At 46.7% G+C, this 20,669-nt stretch overlaps 1 protein-coding gene across 1 annotated transcript in view; it reads right to left on the minus strand.

Moving 5' to 3' along the window:
• Positions 1 to 582: 582 nt before the first annotated feature.
• The window catches only part of RSPH9 (radial spoke head 9 homolog), a gene marked incomplete at its 5' end in the record, with an annotated part of 27,052 nt that continues 6,965 nt past the window's right edge, over positions 583 to 20,669 (minus strand). Inside the window, 4 exons of the mRNA XM_019526705.1 lie at positions 583 to 847; positions 18,222 to 18,368; positions 18,995 to 19,124; positions 19,257 to 19,416. Of these exons, the coding sequence (XP_019382250.1) occupies positions 687 to 847; positions 18,222 to 18,368; positions 18,995 to 19,124; positions 19,257 to 19,416 (598 nt within the window). The remainder of the gene's footprint in view (positions 848 to 18,221; positions 18,369 to 18,994; positions 19,125 to 19,256; positions 19,417 to 20,669) is intronic.

A 20,669-nucleotide genomic window follows, 5' to 3' on the forward strand; every position in this document is an offset into this window, starting at 1 on the left:
TGCATGAGGACTTGCTGTAGCATTTTTGCTGAGATATGTCCAAGAACAGAATTTCCAGCAAACAAGCAGGCTTAATTCCATGCCTTTTGTACAGTTAGATCTTTCATCATTGCCACTATGAGCTGGAAAGACCCTAGGTTTGGCAAAGCATGATCTCTGCAAAGTCAGACCCCCTTCCCTGCCCCTCCCACCCACTGTCTGAGCTTGCCACGTAGTGCAGACTTCTAAGCAAGAGGGCAGATGCTAGAATGTAGAATAAAGGCATCTAGGTGCTCCAATTTTCTACAACCAACACTTCTAATTTTCTGTTGACACACAATCCACAATGGACTTACATACTGCTGAGAAGATAAGGAGCAAGTCTCAGTGGCTTGGCATTCAAAGTAAAGGCCTTGGTTTGATTTCTGAGCTGAGCCTCTTCTTTCCTGAAAGAAAGTGTCATTTTCTTTTAGCTGATTTAGGATCTACAGTGGCAGACTGTTGAGAATTCAGTTGAAAGGGCTGAGGAAAGAAGACACATAGCGAAGTATTGAGAAAATCCTCAGGGTGCCATCTGATGCACAGAAAATTCCCGCTGACAAATACAGAGCTTTCACATATGTATTTATTAGAATAAATTCTAAATACAAATTCCCCAAGTATAAAATATAAATGGAAACATTCTCTCCTCGGTACAGGCACAAGACTCACAGCATGAAGGGCAGGTCCATATTCTTCTCACCAGTGCCGAAGTAGACATAGCCATATTGTTTAGTCATGGGGATGTGGTAGAAGGTTAATCCTAGCCATAGCAGGCTCCTCAGGATGACCACGGTGCCTCCCCTCTCTAGCTGGATGCTCCAGGATCCTATGCAACAATATACATTGGTGAGAATCACCACAGATGACTGTGCTATAGTCAGGGAGTGGTTATAGTGGGTGCCCCCTAGCTAGAACATGGAGGTGGATTCAGGGGTATACAAGGCTGAGGTAGCACAGTGGCATTTCCACTACCTGAGTCTGGGGGTGAAGTGATGAATGAGGAACTGCTAAATTGGTATCTGTACCCTTCTGCTCCAGCCCAACAGCAATATGGGCTGCCTTTTGATTTCCAGGCATTCCCCTCTGGTTTCACTCAGCATGTTCCCACAGCTAGGATAGGACAGGAGTTATCTCTGGTTTGTGCCTAGAAATGCAGAGATGCTATACATGACCATACCTGGTACAGGGCAGAAGATATTCTAATAGGGTGCCTCTTGCCTATTTGGTCTGTCTGTGACATGAGCTATGTATGTAGACCTGACCCAGGGAAGCTTGCATGGAGTCGGGTACTGAACATAGATCCAAGCCTCTGGCAACCAAGGGAGGTTAGTCTACAGCTGGGGTCTGTGTCCAGGAAGATGCATGACATTAACAACAGGAAGACACAGGCCCCTGGCAAATGTTAATACAATCACAGGACTGGGATCTGAGGAAATGTATCCATGATCACAAAAACTACATGCCCTGTCATGCTAGATGTGCACAATAGGACACAGTTTTGGGAATCCAGGATAAAAATTTTCAGGTCACAATCATGTGACTGCCAGTGCATACGAAGCCCAGTATCTGGGACCTGATCCTGATGTGTGGTTTTCCACATGCCTGGACATTCAAAGGATGCAATGCTTCCTGCTATGCCTTTTGAACTTGTCAGTACCTGGGGAGTCTTGGATCCTAATTCTGGGTTTCACATGCACTCGCAAGTTTAAAGACCTACAGTGCAGCCTGGCACAGGCTGTACCACATAGGCTTTCAGGTGCCAGGCAGAGGGAGCCAACAGGCATCCCCTGCCTAGCAAATCTAAAGCTCTGCAATGCAGCCCTGCCTGTGGGCTGCCTGACAAGGCATTTAAAGGAGCCAGTGTGGGAGAGCCTTTCAGTTTTCCCTCCCCTGACACCCTTACAAGCCCTGCTGTGTAGCCATACATGTTTAGCAAGGCTTAACAGGCCACACATTCAAATTAAAGTGCCATGCATACTAGCCACAAAGATGTTCCACCTTAAATATGCAACGTCTTTGTGGCTAGTATGTAAGGCACTTTAATTTGAATCAATATGGAGTTAATTTAATTAATATTGATAATCACTTAAATTGAATTAGTAAGAATTAAATATGAAACATCTTTGTAACTGGGGTGCTATTTTATGGTGCGATAAATTGGTTGAACGTGTGTCATGTTACAGTTTATTGTGTGATCAGGAGAGATCCAGGTTTTCCATTTGCTGCAGAAAAATGCAGATTTTCCTCTTTAAGGGAGAAAACTGCAAGAAACAGCAGGTTTCCCCTCACAAGATGGCAGCCTTCCAGCGTGCAAGGAGCTGCTTGGGGCTGGGAAACTGGAGGAAGGGTGATTGAAGGCATGGGGAACCATACACATGGCCAGTATACAGCCACACAGGGTAGTAGGAGCAGCCCTGGCGGCTGGATGCAGGCAAGTCTATGGGGAACAGGAATTGGAGGGCCAGGGCTTGGGAACTGTCTGGTGAGAGTATGTGGGGCATATGAATCTGTATATGCATGACAGGGATGTGTGTAGAAGGGATGGGTGCGTGGGGGCGGAGGGAACAGGTGCCTGCTGGGGATGGGGCTGCAGTAGGGCAGGGAGGACAGAAAGGAGTTGCCTGCCCCTCCAGCGGAGAAAGGAGGCGGGGAGGCCCTTCAAGGCTGGCAGGGAACTGTGTGACCAGGTCAGCAGCAACAGGACTGGTGCCAATGCTCGCAGGGGCAGGATGGCTGGGAAACGCTGCCAGGGGAGAGGTGGCCAGGCAACGTGGCACAGTGTTGGAACTCCAGCTGGGGGGGCACTGTGACTTGGGAGTGAGGGACAACAGCATGGGCAGGGGTGCTCAGCAGCACAAACCAGTGGGGGAGACAGCTGCAACTGGACACGCATCCTGGTGAATGAAGGCAACAGGGAGAGCTCTGATTTTTCCATGATAAAAAAACCCCCAAAATCGAGTGCTAAAATATAGGTATTTAGAATGCATTTAGTCTAGTAATTGAGGCACTGGTAGGCTTCCAAACAGCTTTAAAATTGTAAATATATTAATAAAACAGTGTGTTCAACGAATACCTATACGAGTGGTATTTCATTTTAGTTGCGGAAAAGCATGGATTTTGGGGATTTTAATTGGAGAATTTGGGGGGGAGAATTTAATTAGAGAATCTGCAATTTTTAAACAGAGAAAACAAGGATCCCTATTGATTAACAAGACATGCCAGGAGCCACAGAAAAAACTGTCCAGCTCCAAGCAGGATGATTTTCCCTGTTGAAGTTGCTGGAAAGGAAGACAGAAAAAGAAAAGGCAGGAACTCTTTGCAGAGCTTCCTCCAAGCTCACATAGTTTATGGAAGAGGTTAATTTTCCTCTGATTTTCTTGGCTCCACCTTTGAAGCGTGTGTGGGGGAAAGCAGAGGGAGAGGGATTAGTTTCAGTGTTAATTCTGATTTGGTTCTTCACAGGAAGTTAGGAGCCAGTGTGAAAATGCAGTTTCTCCTGGAAGTAAGGAGCTTGGAACCACTGAATATTTGTTTTGTGCTTGACGACAGCCCGGGAATAGTACTGGAGAGGAGGGGACAGGAGTATTTAGATTTGGTAGGAAGGACAAGGAGCTGCTGAGAAAAGAACATACAAGCTGCAGCACCAAACCATAAAATGTAGAGGAGAGGGCAGCTGGTGAACCATCCAAACAAAAACAGTTTAAGGACATCAGGCCCCAAATCAAGAGTACAGCCACTGGATCTGTCAGGCTATTACTGGCCCAGAGTCTAGCTAGAATGGGATCCTGTTTGCATCAGAAGCCAACAAATGCTGCTTCCAGAGCAAACCAAAAGCCCCACAGTGGCTAATTAAACAATATTAAGTCCCACAGAAAGGATGTTTCTCCCTGCTTTCACATTTTGTGCTGATCAGTTTATGCCCTGACTCATGATTAGCCTGATCCTCTTAATCTTGGGGCCTCAGCTATGCTGTTCTCACTCAGTCGTTCCAAAAGTTCTTGGAATCTCCTATTTGCCTTAGTCTTGTCCTGCAGCAAGTTCCACCACTTTATTATACCATAAAATATGCAAAGTAGTTCCTTTATCTCTTTTGATTTCCTACCTTTTTAAAGAGCTGCTCCTATTGCAGACAGTTCAGAATTTAAAGGAGCGGCAAGCTGAATTCTGTGGCACAGTTGTTGAATTTGCTGACAGACTAACTCTGGCAGCAGTATAAAATACAAGGGAAACATTCACAATGTTAAAGACCCAGGGGGTTTCAAATGTTGGATGACTAGATTACTTCTGACTCGCCCAGCTGCATATTCCCACTAAAAACAAACAGCTGGCTTTGCAGTTTATTAAAGTATTAATTAGCAGGGCAGATGGATGACTACCTTTGTACCTTCCCCAGGCTGTACCATTCTTAGTTCAGCTGCTACTTAAAACCTAGACCGGTTTTTTAAAAACATTAGCTTTGGAGGATGTCTTTTAGGGTAATTAAAGAATTTACCTAGATAGTCTCCAGGCCTACTTATATGGCCATATGCTTGCTTTCCTTACCAGACATGTAATTAATACATGCCATGGTCCAGTCATGAGTCAAATGAAGCTTATAACCATCCCACCCTCCAAAGGAGATACAGGTGAACTGTAGTGGTCTTGCATTAGAGATGCATAGATCTTATACACGTCAGCACTTAAAAACCATGGTCATGTGCACTACGGAAAAATCCCAAAAGTGACAGCTCCTTCACGAATGTCCCATGACTAAGCTCCAACACTTTGATAGAGCAGCAGGACACTACAACCACCTATTATCCATAACCAAAGCACAGACCTCCAAATAAAACTTTCCATACATTCCCCCTACAAATTCCTGTTGCTCCCAGCTGAAACAAGTATCACAGGGAGTCAATCATAAATGGCAAAAACCTGGGTCTGAATTTGCCTTTTTTTCTGCTGGTGCCATTGTGAAAGAGATTAAAACAGCCTCCTCCACAGCAGCTTTTGCAAAGTCTCAACCTGAAAAACTGACCTAAGCAGCATGCCAGCTTTTCATCTAATCCCAGATGCAACTGGATCTGGCTGCAAGTGGCTTACATCACATGGGAGAAAACACTGCTTAAATCTGGGATAATTTCTTAGGCACCAAAGGCAGGTAATGCAGTGTTGAAATATCTTCTCTCCCTGGTTTTGAATCAATCCTATGAGAAGGTGTTCAAAAGGAAAGTCTGTCCAAAATGGGTCTGTGCCCCGCTGGGCTGGTGGACGCCTATAAGAATGATGTAATTTGCCAGTGCTTCCTGGCATCAGGTAAGTTACCAGTACCCTTAACTATATGATATGCTGTCTCCTATTCAATCAGGCACTTAACAGAAGTGGGTAAAGTTGGTCTCCCTGTCCTAAACAGTTTACAATTAAGGAAAAAAAGGAAGCACGAGGGCAGGGCACTCAAAGAGAAAGAGAGCAAAGATAAGGATGCAGATTGTCTCACAAATCACATCTGGACTCCAACCTCCGGATAAGCTCACAAAGAAAGCAGTGGAGGGCAACCCCAGCAGTGACTGACAAGAGCCAATATTTTCAGCCCCTAGATCTGGGTTCCAGAGCTAGATACAGAACAGGTGTAAGGCCTTCTCAGGGCAAGAGTCAGCAGTCACACATCCTATCCAAACTCACTGGAACTTGCAACTCACTTAACAAAACACACTTCCTACACAGCTGCAGACCCTGGCAAGAGACAGCAGAGTTAATGTAAGCTTGACCAGTTCATTTATTTCTGAGAGATCCCTGATTGTTGTGATGGGCAGCTGCCCCTCTTTCCTGAGGGGCCTCTCATCTACAAGGTACCATGGGGCTCAGTTTTGTCATGTCATGTACACAAGGTTGCTGGGAGAGACTGAGCTGCTGGACTGTTCAGTCTTACTCCAGTACATCCCACAATCCCCAATTATAACTCTTGACAAATACAAGCAGTGCAGTTCCCCTCATGATGCAGGCCCGTTGTGGCATGAAGTTCTTGAAAAACAGCAGATGATGTCAGCTCAGTCCTAACAAGTCACGAGTGATATTGGCTGGTAGAAGGAAACATGTAAGGAACTACCTAGAACTAAGGTCTCACCTTCCACTGCAGCATGTCTTTGCTGGTGGCTAGTCTTAGGGCTGCCAAACAGCAGCATCAGCAAGTGCTTCTGATGACCAGACAGCTGCCCCAACTGTGTGATACAGCCCTAGCCAGTAATCAATGCATTAACTTCTCCAACCTGGATTTCTGCAATGCATCCTATTAAGGGCTGAAGCCAAGAATCATTCAGGTGCTGAGGCTGGTGCACTATGGTCTCCCTTTGAAGGGAAGTGCATCACAACAGAGCCCCGTGCTCTACCTGCTCATCACATTTCAGATTCACATCAGTGTCTTGGTCCTTATATTCAAAAGCTTTAAAAGGATTGAACCCCACCTACCACAGCAGGTGATTTGTTTCACATTCCCACCATGTTTGTTGCACTCAAAGGAAAGGAAGCAGGTAAGGGAGCTTAGAGGCTTGGAGTCAAGCTGTTTTCCTTGGAGGATGGGTGGCTATGAATCCCAGAGCTCATCATCTTAATAACAAGCAGTTTCTGTACCCTGAGTGGCCTCAGTGGTAGTAGCTGCTATTCTAGTGCACCTTCAAAACCTATGCCTGGGACTGGTGCCCTGGTCACTGCCTAGTTATGCTACTGTTTTGATACAACAATGCAAAATCCACCTTTTCAGGCAGGAAGGTTGCTACTGAACCATGTCATCAGTCATCCTAACATGACTCTCCTGGAGCCCAATAATTAGCAACTGGGCATTATGAAAGAAATGGAAGAATATGCTTCCTTCCCTATTGAAAGACTGCTGCACACGCATCCAATAAAATACAGTACAGAAGCAGCTCAAGGGAATGATGAAAACAAAATGCGGTGTTTATACTGTGCTTGTCCTTCCTGATGCTGCAAACAGGCCTCACAGTGAGGTCGCTGCATCTGGGAAGAAGGATGGGTGTGCGTTTAAGCATAAGATGAAGAGGCAGGACTCCTAGGTTCTGTTCCTGCCTCTGCCATTGACTCAGCACAACCCCTGGCAAGTGATTCCACTTAGTGCTTTCTCCTTTATACAAGAGATAATAGCTGCCTCGCTGGGAGACTGCAGAGCTTCACTCATTAGTTTATGAAGCATTTGGTGACTCTGAGGGACAGCTCTAAGAATTACAGAAATCATTGGCACTGCAGAGGAAATGTAACATACAGGCCAAAGCCCAGTGTGTGTTGTGGCCCATACAGTGATCAGCTCAGGCCCATACCTGGGACTGACCCCCCCAAGTGTGCAGTAGTCAGACAAAGACTAATGGAGCAACAAGGGCCTGGAGGTCGCTGTTCTCGTGGCTGAGGTTTCCCACAGTCACACCGTTCTGGTTTAAGGTTTCTTGCTTCAGAATAATAAAAAGGACAGTTTACTTTTTAAGTTGCACCCGCCAAAGTTAAATAAGCTGAGCACTGTCTGTGCCGAAACGATTGCCTGTCCCAGCTCCAGAAGGGAAGGGAGGGAGCTGCTGTGTGGGAGGAAAGAGCATGGGAAAAAATCTCCTCTGGATGGAGATCTGGAGCTTCCTATTCCCTCCTTGGAGCGGGCTGCAGCCCCCACCCCTCCAAATGCAGGCAAGAATTCTGAGGAGTTTATATCTTTCCAAACAGGAGGCAGGTTTGAAGGTCCTGATGTTCAACCAGCGCTAGGTTGCTGCTTCTTTTATGACCTAATAACAGCTGCCAAGAGACCACGGCTGCATTTCAAAAGTCAACCTCCCTCTCAGCTGCTTCTTCCTTTCCAGTCTCTGAGAGAAATCCATCTCATCCCCCATGTCTGTCTCAGATCTGGCCTGTACTTGGTAAACAGAGGTGCATGCAACACTAAAAAATGAGAGGCTTTTCAAGCAGTGTTGGTTGCCAACAAGCTTGTCCCTATAACCTGTCCCTTTTCAGAGTAACCTCCAACAATACTGCTGCTTTGTCTCATTTGGGAGTGAGTATGAGAACAGCAGCTTTATAAGTAATCCTGCCCTGACACAGACGCTCCATGTCCCAAAAGGTCACATGGAGTAATAAGTGACAACTCTTAATTCCTCTTCAAAGGAAGAAAGGTGCTGTGGCTAGAGGAGCAGGGGCCTGACTGTATTCACCACTAGTATCAGGCACACACCCCAATAACTGGCTTACACTGCTGCAATGCAGCCACCTCTGGGGAAAAATGGAGTACCTGCTTCACAGCAGGTATGTTAACAGCCACGAACAGGACAGCACAACTCAGTCCCCCTCAGAGCAGCCGCGCTTCACCTGACCACGCTCAAAGAGCTTCGCTTCCTCCAACATGTACACTTCACTCTCCCAGACTTGGCAAGCCTGCCCTGGGGAAAGCTTTGCACTGTTAATTGTCTGTCAACAGAGAAAAGCTGTGAAGGAGGGTGGTCACCGGGGACGGGTCCCTGTGCTCCAGCTCTCATTGGACTGCAAGGCACAGACATTTCTTTCCTTGTGGGCTGTCTGCGGAGCAAAGCCGTGCTGTTCTCTGAGAGGCTCAGCTCCATCACTCCACTCGCTGGCCACCAGCAGAATCTTTCCTGCTTTCCAGACACATCACCAGTGACCCACGTGTCACACTGCAGCAGCTAAAATGTCCCATTTAGTTTTGTTAATCAAACCTAAACTAAAACACAGATACAAGCAGTCACCAGAGCCAGGAAAGGGAGCCTACAAATGTAGCAAGATGTTGCCAGCAGACTCCTACCACCTTGAACCTTCCTCTTAAAGAAATACAGATGCACCAAGGAGTCCAAAGTAAAAAGCATTTTCACCTCATGGATTTCTCTCTACATTTCCCTGTCTGGCTGTGAATCAAAGCAAAAAGACACCACTTCTTAATTCAGCACAAGCACTCTATTTTCCCTGGGCAAGAAGGTCCCCCAGGGGTTGTCCTGCTCTCCCAGTTTTACTTTGATCAGGCACAGGGTGGAATTCACACCCCCTGCCTAGGTCCTGCTGGCCTAATACCACCTGACTTGCAGGTAGGGATTAAAATCTCTCCACCAGCTGTATTTCTATCATAGGGAAGGCAGCTGCAGATTTTGCAGAGTGCCAGGAAAATCGGGATCTGGAATGGAGCTTAGCACTACAAAGCAGATTTCAAACTTGTTGAGGGGAGGATGGTTAAAATCCCAGCCTCTTCCTAACCGTTCTGATTCAGATAACCGCAACACCAATCACTTCATCTTGGGCCCTCTGCAGTGGGTTTAGAAATCCTTTGGAGTTACAAAGCACCCTCCTCTCTTCCCATTGGATCCTGTCACGCTCCATATTTCTTGCTCAGCTGGTCGCTGTGGAAACGTTTTCGGAGCGTGCCAGAAGTCACGTAGCGTCTACCTGGGGAGCCCCTGCGTTAATCCGTCACCTTCACAGATTTCTGCAAGCCCATTGGCTACCAGGAAGAAAAAGAAGGCGCCTCTCGCCCCTCCTTGCTCTGAATGAAAGGCGCTTCCTCTAAATCTTGCTGCTGGATTTCAGGCTCAATTCAGCTTCTTTAAGGCTTTTGTCACAGAACAAACGTGACGTCTTTGAATGAAAGATTAACAGTTTAATGAAAGGGAGCAATGGACAGCTTTGTTCCAGCCTTAGGAGCTCTCTTCCCCTCAGAGCTTTGGGCCACTGTCGCTTTCTTAACCAAGGGGAATATTTGCCTGACTCTCAGAGGAGATTACCGCCACCTTGTAAGGCACTTTACATCGCCTGATCAAAAGGGGCTGGCCATTTTCAGGATGTGGTAATGACATGCAGGGGCTGGATTACTAGGGGTAAAGAACCTTGAATTCTGTGGCAGCACAAAGCAAGAGATACCAGGATTCCCACTCGCTGCACTCCCAGGCCTCATCTCATTCACTGCACGAGGGTCATAAGTCCACAAAGACCATTACTTCCCTGAGTTAGGGGGGGAACTAATGCGAGAGGCTTTGGGGTCTTCAACTCAAGCTAATTCCTGCCCTTTCAAGAGGAAACAAGCTATAGATCAGCATTTGTAGGAGTTTTTCTGTTAGCAGATTTAATATTCACACCAGTGGAAATAGACATAGGCTTCCCAGTTTCTCAAAAGATTGAGTCACGTGGTACAACGTCAGCAAGGAACAATACAGGGCCATGCGCAGGTACCCAAGCTAGTTCAGAATGAGCTTAAATACTGCAAGTAGAAGAGCCACGTTACTGCAGCACTCCATCTTGAGAAGCAGGGTCTGTTAACCCAGGGGAACTGTCACACCAATGTGGCTAGTCTGCTTCCAGTATCTACGTCAACTTGGGTATCTCTCCCCAGTACTATCTCCGTGTAGGCATACCCAAGAGTGAGCGACTGTCCCCAGCCATTCTCAACTCGACACAGTGATATGCCCCTTAGACCTACAAATGCAGAACCCCAACACACATTGAATTTGTGTAGAAATCCTTAGGTGGCAGGACGGTGCCATGTTGACTTGTCTTCCTCCAAAATGTCTCTGGTCAATGGAGTAAGACTGCTGCCTATTTATCTCCTATGGCCTTCCTGCAAGATACTTTTGCTGCATAGCACTCCAACTGTTCTTCTATATTTATGGTCACTTATAGCAACTGCTGGTAGTTTAAGGGACAACAGTGTATCTCAAGGAAATGAATGATCATTCTAAAAATCAGAGGTGGAAGAAGAAAACTGTATGTGCAAGGGGACTCTGAAGGGCACGTAGCACAGCTCTGCTACCCTGAGCAGCTGGCAAAACAATAGCCAGGACATAAATGCAGCTGACGTCAATGCCAACCTGTGAGCAGGAAGGATGTGCCACTTCTCACATTGAGTCTTGTCAGATGCAGACTGTTCCTGACAAGCCAGCTCAGGTAAATATTCTCTGACTTCCAGTAACACAGTGACTGCACTGGGATGTCACTTCCACGTAATTTCTCATCATTCCCTAGAATAGTTTATTCCACAGCTGATTTACGTGGTGATAAACCAGAACACCTGGTTGTAAGATGGTTTTTTTACCTGCATTTCCCATCAGATCAACAAAAAAGGCATTAGCAGAAGCAAAATGAGCAACCGACCAGGAAGCAAAGTGAAAATAGAGTTGGAGATGATTTTCTTTTTGTAGAAAAAGAAATAACTTTACATATAAAGCCTGGAGAGCTGCTGCAAAGACTCAGCCACAGTTCTCATTATCTCACTGTAGCAGTCAGGAGGGTGAGAGACTTCCCCCAACCCTGAATTGATGGACAATGCTGCTCCAGGATAAACTCAGCCAAGGCCCCTGGCTAAACAAGACCCCTGAAGTGATGCAGAGCTGGGACCCAGAAATAGTGAATGCACTGCTTTATTCTGAACAGAAGTGAAGCCCAAGCAAAACAGGACTTCATTCCAGAAATTAGGGCAGACCATGGACAGCAAGCCCAAAACTATAACACGCGCTGACTCTAGGCTTGTCCCACTGTGCTGCCACATGAGGGATTCCAGTTTAATCAGGAACTCCCGAGCTGGCAGGGGCCCAGCTCCAGGGGGAAGGAACAACTTGTATCACTCTTTAGCAACTCACTGCAGGAGCTGCACTGACAAGCTCTGAAGAATACCGAGTCCACCCAGCCTTGGCAGGATGAACAGGCAGGGCTGCTGTGGAGAGCTCTGAAGGGCAATATTATGGAAGAACTAAACGTGCATACATTCACATGTGCCCACACGCACACAAGCACATGCTGGAGATGCTAGAAAAGCTTTGGAAAAGTGCACCAGCCCTTCTCAGAAGCTGTGTGAATTCCAGTAGGACATAAGAGGCTCTTCTCCAGATGTACAGATTAAAGGGTCAATGTATCACATGCTGTCCTGTCTCCCCGTCCTCACCTTCTACACAAATATTCTGAAGCTCCCTTCAATTCAGTTTTTTCTCATTTTACTTTTCAATAGCTTCCTTTACTAGGCTTAGCACATAAACCTAGTAATAATGCTGACACCATAGTGTCCCCTGCTGGAAGATCCTGTATATAACACTTCTACATCTATGCCGGTGGAGGGTCAATTTGTTAAACACTGGAGAAACCTGGAAGGACCTTGACATAATCTAATAATAAACTGACCTTGCTATTTGGGTCTGGGTCCCAGTTTTGAAGACTCTCTAATGTCCTTATCCACACTGATGTGCCCTACTCAAACCGTGTCACTGTGCTAGTTTACTTACCAAAATAGCCACTGTAACTAGCAAGTAACTCCATAGGATGCAGTAGCTTAACCCCTCAGACTCAGCTGCCCAGGAGGTTATCCCTTTTACCTATGAGGAGGATATCTGTGAGCCATGCTAGAGAATTTAGGCCATATTTTGGCCTCCTCTGCTTTAAAGCATCCTTTCCTCTGTATCACTGCACAGCCCTCTTATTCATGATGGGGCCATTTCATTTGGATTTCAGTAAGGCAGCTTGAAAAGCCTTGTCCCCATGCAGCTCTTGGCAGGCAGAGAAGTAAAGTGCTCTTGCTCTCAGCTTTCACAGGGCTAAGGAGGTGCTGCTTATTGTTAAGCAATGAAAGGGGAGAGCTCAGGTCACATCTGTGAAACGTTAGCGGAGAAGGGAGGCTGGGTGAAAGTAGGTGGCCAGCACAACATAGCACTTTGCTGGATTTTGCAAGGCCACTGGGGAGATAGGCAACCATTTGTCTTAGAGCCCCGATAACAGGCTGTCTTGCACTCCACCGGCTAGCTGAGGGCCGTAAATACCTCAGCAGACACAGACCCTTCCAATGGCTGGAGACAGAGGCTGATAGGGGATTAATGGGGGGGGGGTACTTTGAAAGGGAGTTAATTAGCTGTGTTAATGCCAGGAGATAAAGCAGGTTCAGGTCTCTTAGCTTTCCCTCCCAGCACCTGAGGCTTCTTGAGGCAGGGCTAAAAGTGCTACCCAAATGGCTTTGTGAGGGTGACCAAAGCAAATGCAACACCAGGCTCTATCTCCCACTCAAGAATGCAGTCTCTCAATCTGCAAAGGTCCATTAAGCACTGGCTTTAATTGTGCAGATAAAGTACACACAAGCCAAGTTCAGAGGAGTGTACAGTACTATTTTAACCCAGTCCAGCCTACCCTTTGGAAAGTTTAAGGAAGGGCTAACGCATAAGCATGAGGCCAAGTGGTGGTCACTAACCCCTTCACAGTACTATGAAGCAGCAAAGTGTCCTTCACTGCCTTTTATGCCACTCTCCATTCTTTCTACAAGCTTCCATTGTGTTTAACTCCTTCCTGTGGGTGAACTCCAATAAAGGGCTGTGGAGCTGAACTCTCTCATTTGGGGGGGATGGTTTTTATCACAGCTTTTTGATGTCCTTTATCTCTACATCAAGCTGCCTCTATTTGATCCAGTGATCTGCAACAAATTCTTAGTGTTGGTTTACTCCCATCACTGGCCATGGGTTGGAACCATAAAATATCTGTATTCTCATCTCCTGTTTCACTTCCTCCCAAGGCTTCTTCTGCACCACTTACATCCCCTCCGATTCTCTCCAATCTCTTCCTTACAGTCTTTTTCCATAAATAGTTCACTCCCCTTAATTTTCACTTCCCAATCAATCCCCTGAAGTAAAAATCTTTTCATATAGTTCTCCTTCCCTTATTCAACTATTAATTCATATCTATTGAGTACTAGGTCAACTGCAAGTGCCCCAGACATGCTAGGAATTAATAGCATTCTCTTTGCCAGGCTTCTTTCCATGACCTACATGTATGAGAGACAGCTTCAGCACTACTTGCTGAAATGTTCATATACCATGCATGTTCCTGGTGAGTTGCAAGCCCGGCTGGCAACTCGCCAGAAGCTGAAAGGCTACCTAATGGGCATAAAAGTTGAGCAGATTGTCTGCTTAGACTGGAGCAAACAAGCTTATCTACAGACATATGGACAGCAAAATCTACAGGTCCCAGGATGCAGTATACCAGCAGTCTGGCCATTGGGATCAAAAGGAAGCTTCACACGATCAGCTGCTTTGGTGACAGACACTATCACCAACCTCAAGGGTTCAAAACCCCTGGGTCAGGCAGCCAAAAGTCACCAGGGTGGCTTAAATTGCAGATTTAAACAACAACTACATCGGATCTTTTATTTGCCTTGTGGTTGAGACTGCCAGGTTTACATTTTCATGCTTTTCTCTGAAATCACAAAGATATGAAATGAAAGCTGAGATTCTCACATCATCACTTACTTCTGAGAGCCGCATTTTATGATGGGAACCCACTTGGCAGCCATCATAAATTATCTCTAGCCAATAAAAAAAAGAAAGCTCCCCCAATACAGTTGTTGCCTGACTGCTTTTAGACTGGGAAACTCATTTTTTAATCCCTTGGTCTGGTCCCTCTGTCTTGAAGCTGCTCCTGAAATGTTTATGGCCACTGCAGGCTGGGAACACATATCCACACAGCTCCTTCTCAGCTGTCCCCTACACAGCATACTCATTGTAGAGAGAAGGAAGGCAAGTGCCACAAGGTGTGCACTTTATTTTGCTCATCTGATTTCAGGTGGAATACAGCATGTCAATCAGAAGCACAGAAAAGCAGACTGGTTGTGTGGGACTTGCATTATTACTGCCCAGATAACCAAGCAAGAAAGACCAATACATGAAAAGGTAACTAATTAGTTAAAACCCTTTTTGTTCCATCTCCACAGAAGACAGGCCCAGCTTGCAATAAGGGACTGGGCAGACAAAACAAAGAAATAGTTTTACTCAGTTCCAAGCCCCAGATAAGGAGGCCATTTTAACCTCACTTGCAATTTTAAAATGTAACAATGGGCTTTAAGGTAACCTGCCTCTGAACTTTGACAGTCTCTGCCAAAAAGAGACCCTGGACAGGAAAAGTAGGACATGCTTTAGGTCAGGACTGAGAAGCTCTGGCAAAGCTATGTTTAGGTTGGGACTAAGGTGCTCAGTAAAACTTTGTAGGAAAGGAGAGCCAAAGGCTGGGATAGCAGAAGATGCTTCAGCCTAAATAAAGCGACTTTGTCAGATGTGTGTAAAAGAAATTTACCCAGCATCCACCCACCCTATGCCTGCTTCTTCCCAGTGCTATCTGCTCCCTCATTTTCAAAAATAACAAGTAACAAGTTTGGGGAAAACGAAACTACCTTGCCAGCTGCACGCTCACCCATGGGGCAGGCTGATCCATTACTTTTAAGCTCCCAAACAGGTGTAAATGTCCAGGACTATGTCCAGGGCAGGCCTCCCTCCCACTTTCTCCTGCACCTTCTGGCCCAGAGACTGCAGCTGTGGGCAGCATACAGGAGCAGCAGTTCAAGTTTGCTGATGATGAAAGGAGATGATGCCTGAGGTTTTTTTGCATCCACATCAAGCAAGCAAAAAAACCTCCCATTTTCAGTGGCAAAAAAATGGTGTGACATCTCTGCACAGCAGCAAACTCTGCTGCTGATCTACATTTCACTTGCTACAAGGGCTGGAGTCGGAAACTGTAAATGGAGTGGGAAACAGGAGGATGGGGCACCCCCTACTCCAGTCTGGCACCCTCCCCGCTTTTTGTGCCCTGGTTGCACACCTGTCCTATGCTACTTATGAGACTGCTTTCCACACCTTGCAGACGAATCAGGGAGGGAGTCTGCCTTGTTGAGCCTATGAGCAGTCCTTGCCTTGTTCCCATAATTCAACCTACTCCAGACTGAATCCTCCACTAGCTGAGATGCACCTCAGCATGAGCTGCCTTTAAGAAATATCTCCTTTGCAATAGAGGCAGCAACCTTCCCAAAAGAGATAGCAAAAGCTCACCTTTCCAGTGACCTCAGATCACTATGTATACCTCTCTTTTTTGATTCCTGCGTCATAGTGCAGGATTAGCCAATACACAGCCTGTGAGCCAAATGCAGCTGAAACAGTTCTACAAAGCAACTGCCCTTATGTCTAATAGGCACTGATGGGGAATTGCATAGGTGGCCCTGCAGTCTTCTGAGTTTGACATTCCACATTACAGATAACTTCAGCTGCAAACTATCCTATGTTAGGTCATATAGGCCCACAACTAGTTGCCAACACCTTTGGGGCCACCATTCTAGTGGAAGCATGGAAGGTTCCAAAGTTATACAGTCTGCTGCAATAGCTCTGTATTTCTTTTGTGATTAAAGAGGTCTCCCCTTAAGGAAACCCAGAAGAAAAGGGTCTAGAATAGGAACATGGACAAAGCCTAAACAACACAGTGCAGCACTGCTGCTACAGCACTAAGATGAGATTAATACGTTTCCTTAGCAGAACAGAGAAGCCACACCCAGTAGGCAATGCTCTTCTTCGAGCATGACAATAGGGTGCAAAGCAACACCATGTGTAGAGCAGTGTTTCTCAACCTTCTTATGCTTCAGGCACCCCTTGTTGGGCTCAAGCTACTCCTCCATATCTTTTGTAAATTGAGCACCCCATTTCAAAAACAAATGTATTTATTACAGTGCTTACCTCCTTGAACTTATCTCTTCACACCTCACAGCACCTTTCAAAAAGGTCTTGAGACACCCCACAGCACCTGGCACCCTGGCTGAGAAATATGGGTATAGAGACACCACAGGCTGGCTCTGAGCATGCTAGCACTAAACTTAGAACTGGGAGCAGCATAGTTAAATTAGAGTGGCACTGCAATTAGCTCCCTTTGTTCTCAGCAGAGCCAATTTGTCTGGGTGCGGCACTGTGCAAATGCAGTCCTTCTGCTTCTGGTCCTGCACATGAAGCCAGCTTGGAGTACCTCTGCATGGCACTACCTTGTGTCATACAGACACACCCTTCAAGTCAAAAGGGTAGGTCAGTCTGTTCAGTGAGGCAGACACTTGCAGGCTCTCTTCCAGGTACACCTCTGCAGAACAGCCAGAGCAGCAGCAATCCCAAGGAAAGTTGGGCACCAGTTTTCATTTTAACCCTGTTTCTGCTCACTCCAGGCTTTCTGAAACATTCAAAATGCAAGCTGAAGTCTCCTAGACTGATTTGCTGCTCTAAAGTTGATTTTTGGTCAGGTAAGTTTGAGTGTGTGTGTGTGTCACATCCAAGATATTTATACAAAGTCTGGGAAGATGTATACAGCCTTGGCCTCCTCAGTCTAGCAAGCCAAGCAGGAGTCCTTTGCAGAAAGCTACTCTGGTGGAGGCACAAAATAAATCCAGATTTGGGAACAGAAAAAGCTCATGGCACCAGAATAAGGGAATCCTTGGCCTCAGCCAGAAGCATGCAGTAATCCAGCAAAACAGACAGAAAGAGAGAGCTAAAAACTAGAAGTAGTTAATATTTTATAAGGAGCAGACTACATGTTTGTAGAATTAAGTGAACTTCCAAACCTAGCAGAGCAGTGAGGAATGTAACTGCAAAGCATGTGGGACTTATAAAGACTCTCTCTCCCTCTATGCTACAAACTAGAACTCAGTCAGAGCTCTAGAGGCAGAAGAGCCATATAAATCCAACCCGCTGGCATCCCTTCAGAGAAAAAATCTTTTCAGAGGAGTCCCCTGTGGGCCTTTAAAGAGAAAAAAAAAAGGACTATCCACCAGACTGATGGGATCTGAACTACAGATATGCTGTAACATGCACATGCATGCACTACTTTTTTCTCCTTTCAGTTTGTTTCATCCTACCAGGTAACAGATTGTTATATACTACAGCATTTCTAATAGTTTATCAAAGGAAAGTTTGAACCCAGCCTCTCAAAGATAGGAGCCTGGCGTTAATGAGAGCCCATTTAGATAAAGGAGAGCAATATTGGGTGGGATGGGAGGTGTGAAATACTTCAACCCCCATAAACTTTCCTCTATCACTAGTAGTGTTATCTCCCTCAGCAGGGCACCAACTGCTCCAGACCCCATCCTAATCAGGAGGGAATGCAGAGCTCTGCCTCAGCACTGACAGAGGGGTCAGAAAAATGTTACCTGCTGTGAGGATATGACACTGCAATTTGGGTTTGTTGGGAGCATCTTGTCACTGTAAATGTCTGGGATTTCTCAAGAGAGGGACCAAGCATCCTATTCACCTGTGCTAGATATTGCTCCTTTAGAGCTGTCTTTATTAAGACACAAAGGTCTCCTCCTAAGCAAGTCAACCACACTTTGTCCATTTTAAGATGTGGAAGGTCACCAGAGTTATCTTCCCTTTGCTCATATCCCTTGACAGCTCTCTTAAGGAATGTCTGTTTACCTTTGGGTATATCATGCTCCAGAGAATCCAGGAAGTCAATGGATGGGTCCAGGTCAGCCTTTTCCAGGAGTGTTTTGTTCTTCAGGTTAACAGGCTCCGTGAAGTGGAAATAGGAGTTTAATTTCTTTGCCTCCGTCATGGAAAGACCTGTAATATGAGTAGTTGGAGGCCATCACCACTGTACCACACCACAAACTGTGAAGAGCTCTATTCACTCATGGCTCAGAGCAGAACCATATCTTCCCTCTACCTGTGTTCCAGGGACTCCACAGAAAGGCAGAGATCTCCTGAAAACAGATAACTGCACTATGCTGTGCTAGGGCAATTTTGCAGGCACTGCTAAGAGTAATCCCTGAGTAGTACTGGGCACTGGTCACAACAAACTCCCTGTGCCCCTTTGTCTGCACCCTGTAACCTATAGCACTTTAACTGCACCCGGACACTGCTAGAAACTCAGTGAACCAGAACATAAGGGAAACTCCACAGTCAATGGCTCTGGACACTAAGCCAAACCAGATCCACTAGCAGTGTGAAATTCTTCTCCCATCTCCCAGAATGGCCCACTTGATATTAATTATTATGTTGGAAGCTCTGTCAGCTGAATTAATATGGAAGCAGCAGCAGCAGATCTTCTATCCTCTGACCACCAAGTCTAGGGAGAGGAACAAGCCAGAATCCAGAGCACCAACTAGGACGAAGTCATCTTTACTTACTGTTTTTGCATACAAAATACATACAAGCATCCTACCCCAGTAGAGATGATATGGACTTACCTTCAAAGTTCCTGTTTTCATGGACAGGTCCAAGCGGTGTCTTCACAAATGCACCCCGTGGGATGATACCCACTGCCCTATCTATTTGTTCTATTGTAGCTACAAGTCGGGTCTCCTCCTTAATAAAGAGCTTTAAAGGAAAAAAAAACCCAAATATAAAAACCTGGCTTTTCTTACTTACTGGAAAGAAACTGAGGCCACCTGTAGGAACCACAGTAGAATCATCAGCTTGGAGTTTGATGGAGAATCAGATTGCACTTACCCCGCTGTCATCTTCATATATCCTGTCACTGTCTTCCTTCCTCTCAGGGGACTCGTACTCATAAGAAGGATCCCCCTGGAAACGGCCCCTAAGCCCTGCAGTCTGGGCAATCATTTCCTCAGTAGCTGGGGGCAGGAGGCTCCACTCCACGCAGTTCAAGCTGTGCACCACCCAAACACAATGAAGAGCAAAGGTTATTGAAGCACAGGGGCCCTCATTTTCAAACATGCTGCAGCCCCCTGGGTGCCTTGCAGGAACCATGAATGAACAGGTGATGAGCAGAAAAGCCCTATAGCTTACAATGCTGGAAACCATGTGCTTCTTCAGAGCATCATGACACATGCCTAGGACAGAGAGGCCATGCTGAGGAGCAAGAGAAGCAGATGGGGGGAGCTGCTGTGAGATCCTGTCCTCTGTTCTGCACCCCCAGAGATGGGCTGAAGGAAAGACAACCTTGTTGCTGAGGAGCTGAGCCAGGAAAGAGCTCTGTGCTTTGCACCCAGTTCTGCCCCAAGCTCTTTGGGCAGGCTCCTGGGTTTGGAAATCTACTTCTGGGAGGATGGGGCAGGGTTTGTAGATAACTCATCAGGCTCTGTGTGGCTCTGCTGTACGATCAGTGACAAGAGGAAGCGCATCAGAGTGGGAAAGCCATTTGACAGCCAGGGGCAATGACAAACACCTCAATCCGATCCCCTGCCCACCCTCAAGCTCTGCAACACTAGGAAATCCCAGCCCCATGCTCTTCTCAGCCACAGCCTCTGCCCCTGGACTCTGTTAGGTAGAGTCACCATACATTCAGGTTTTACCTGATGTCTTCTTTTTCAGTTCTCCCATGTCAGTCTAGGCAGTTTTTTAAAATCTGAACAAATGTCTGGGATTTTGCTCTGCTCAGCATCAAAGCTTTTCCTGACACTTCTTAGCTTGCCCTAGCAAGGAGCTGCTTGGGGCTGGGGACAATAAGGGAGAGCGACTGGAGGCAGGGGCATCATGTGTGCTGAGCATGGCCCTGGCAGCTGCAGACACGTAAGTCTGTGGGAGGCAGGGCTTGGAGGCCCAGGGCTTAGGGACAGGGCGGGGAGGGGTGTATCAGCATGTGAGTGGGACAGGTACCTGCCGGCACTGGGGCTGCAGCAGGGCTGAGTGGGGAGGCGGGGAAGGTGCCTGTCCCTTCAGTGGGGATAGTGGGTGGGAAGGTTCTTTGGGGCCAGCAGGGAGCTGTGTGGGCAACAGGGCCATGGGTTGGGATTGAGTGGCACCAGCAGGGCTGGGGAGGGACAAGGGCTGCAGGTTAGGAATAAGGAGCACTGGCAGGGCTAAGGGGGCTGTGGCTTGGGAGTAAAGGGCACCAGGGGGCAGGGGACTGTGGGTCGGGAGTGCGGAGCACCAGCATGGTCTGGGGGCCATGGTACTGTG

This window comes from Gavialis gangeticus, unplaced genomic scaffold, assembly GCF_001723915.1.
Source record: "Gavialis gangeticus isolate Ggan-Ray unplaced genomic scaffold, GavGan_comp1, whole genome shotgun sequence".
In the NCBI taxonomy this organism is placed as follows: Eukaryota; Metazoa; Chordata; order Crocodylia; family Gavialidae; genus Gavialis; species Gavialis gangeticus.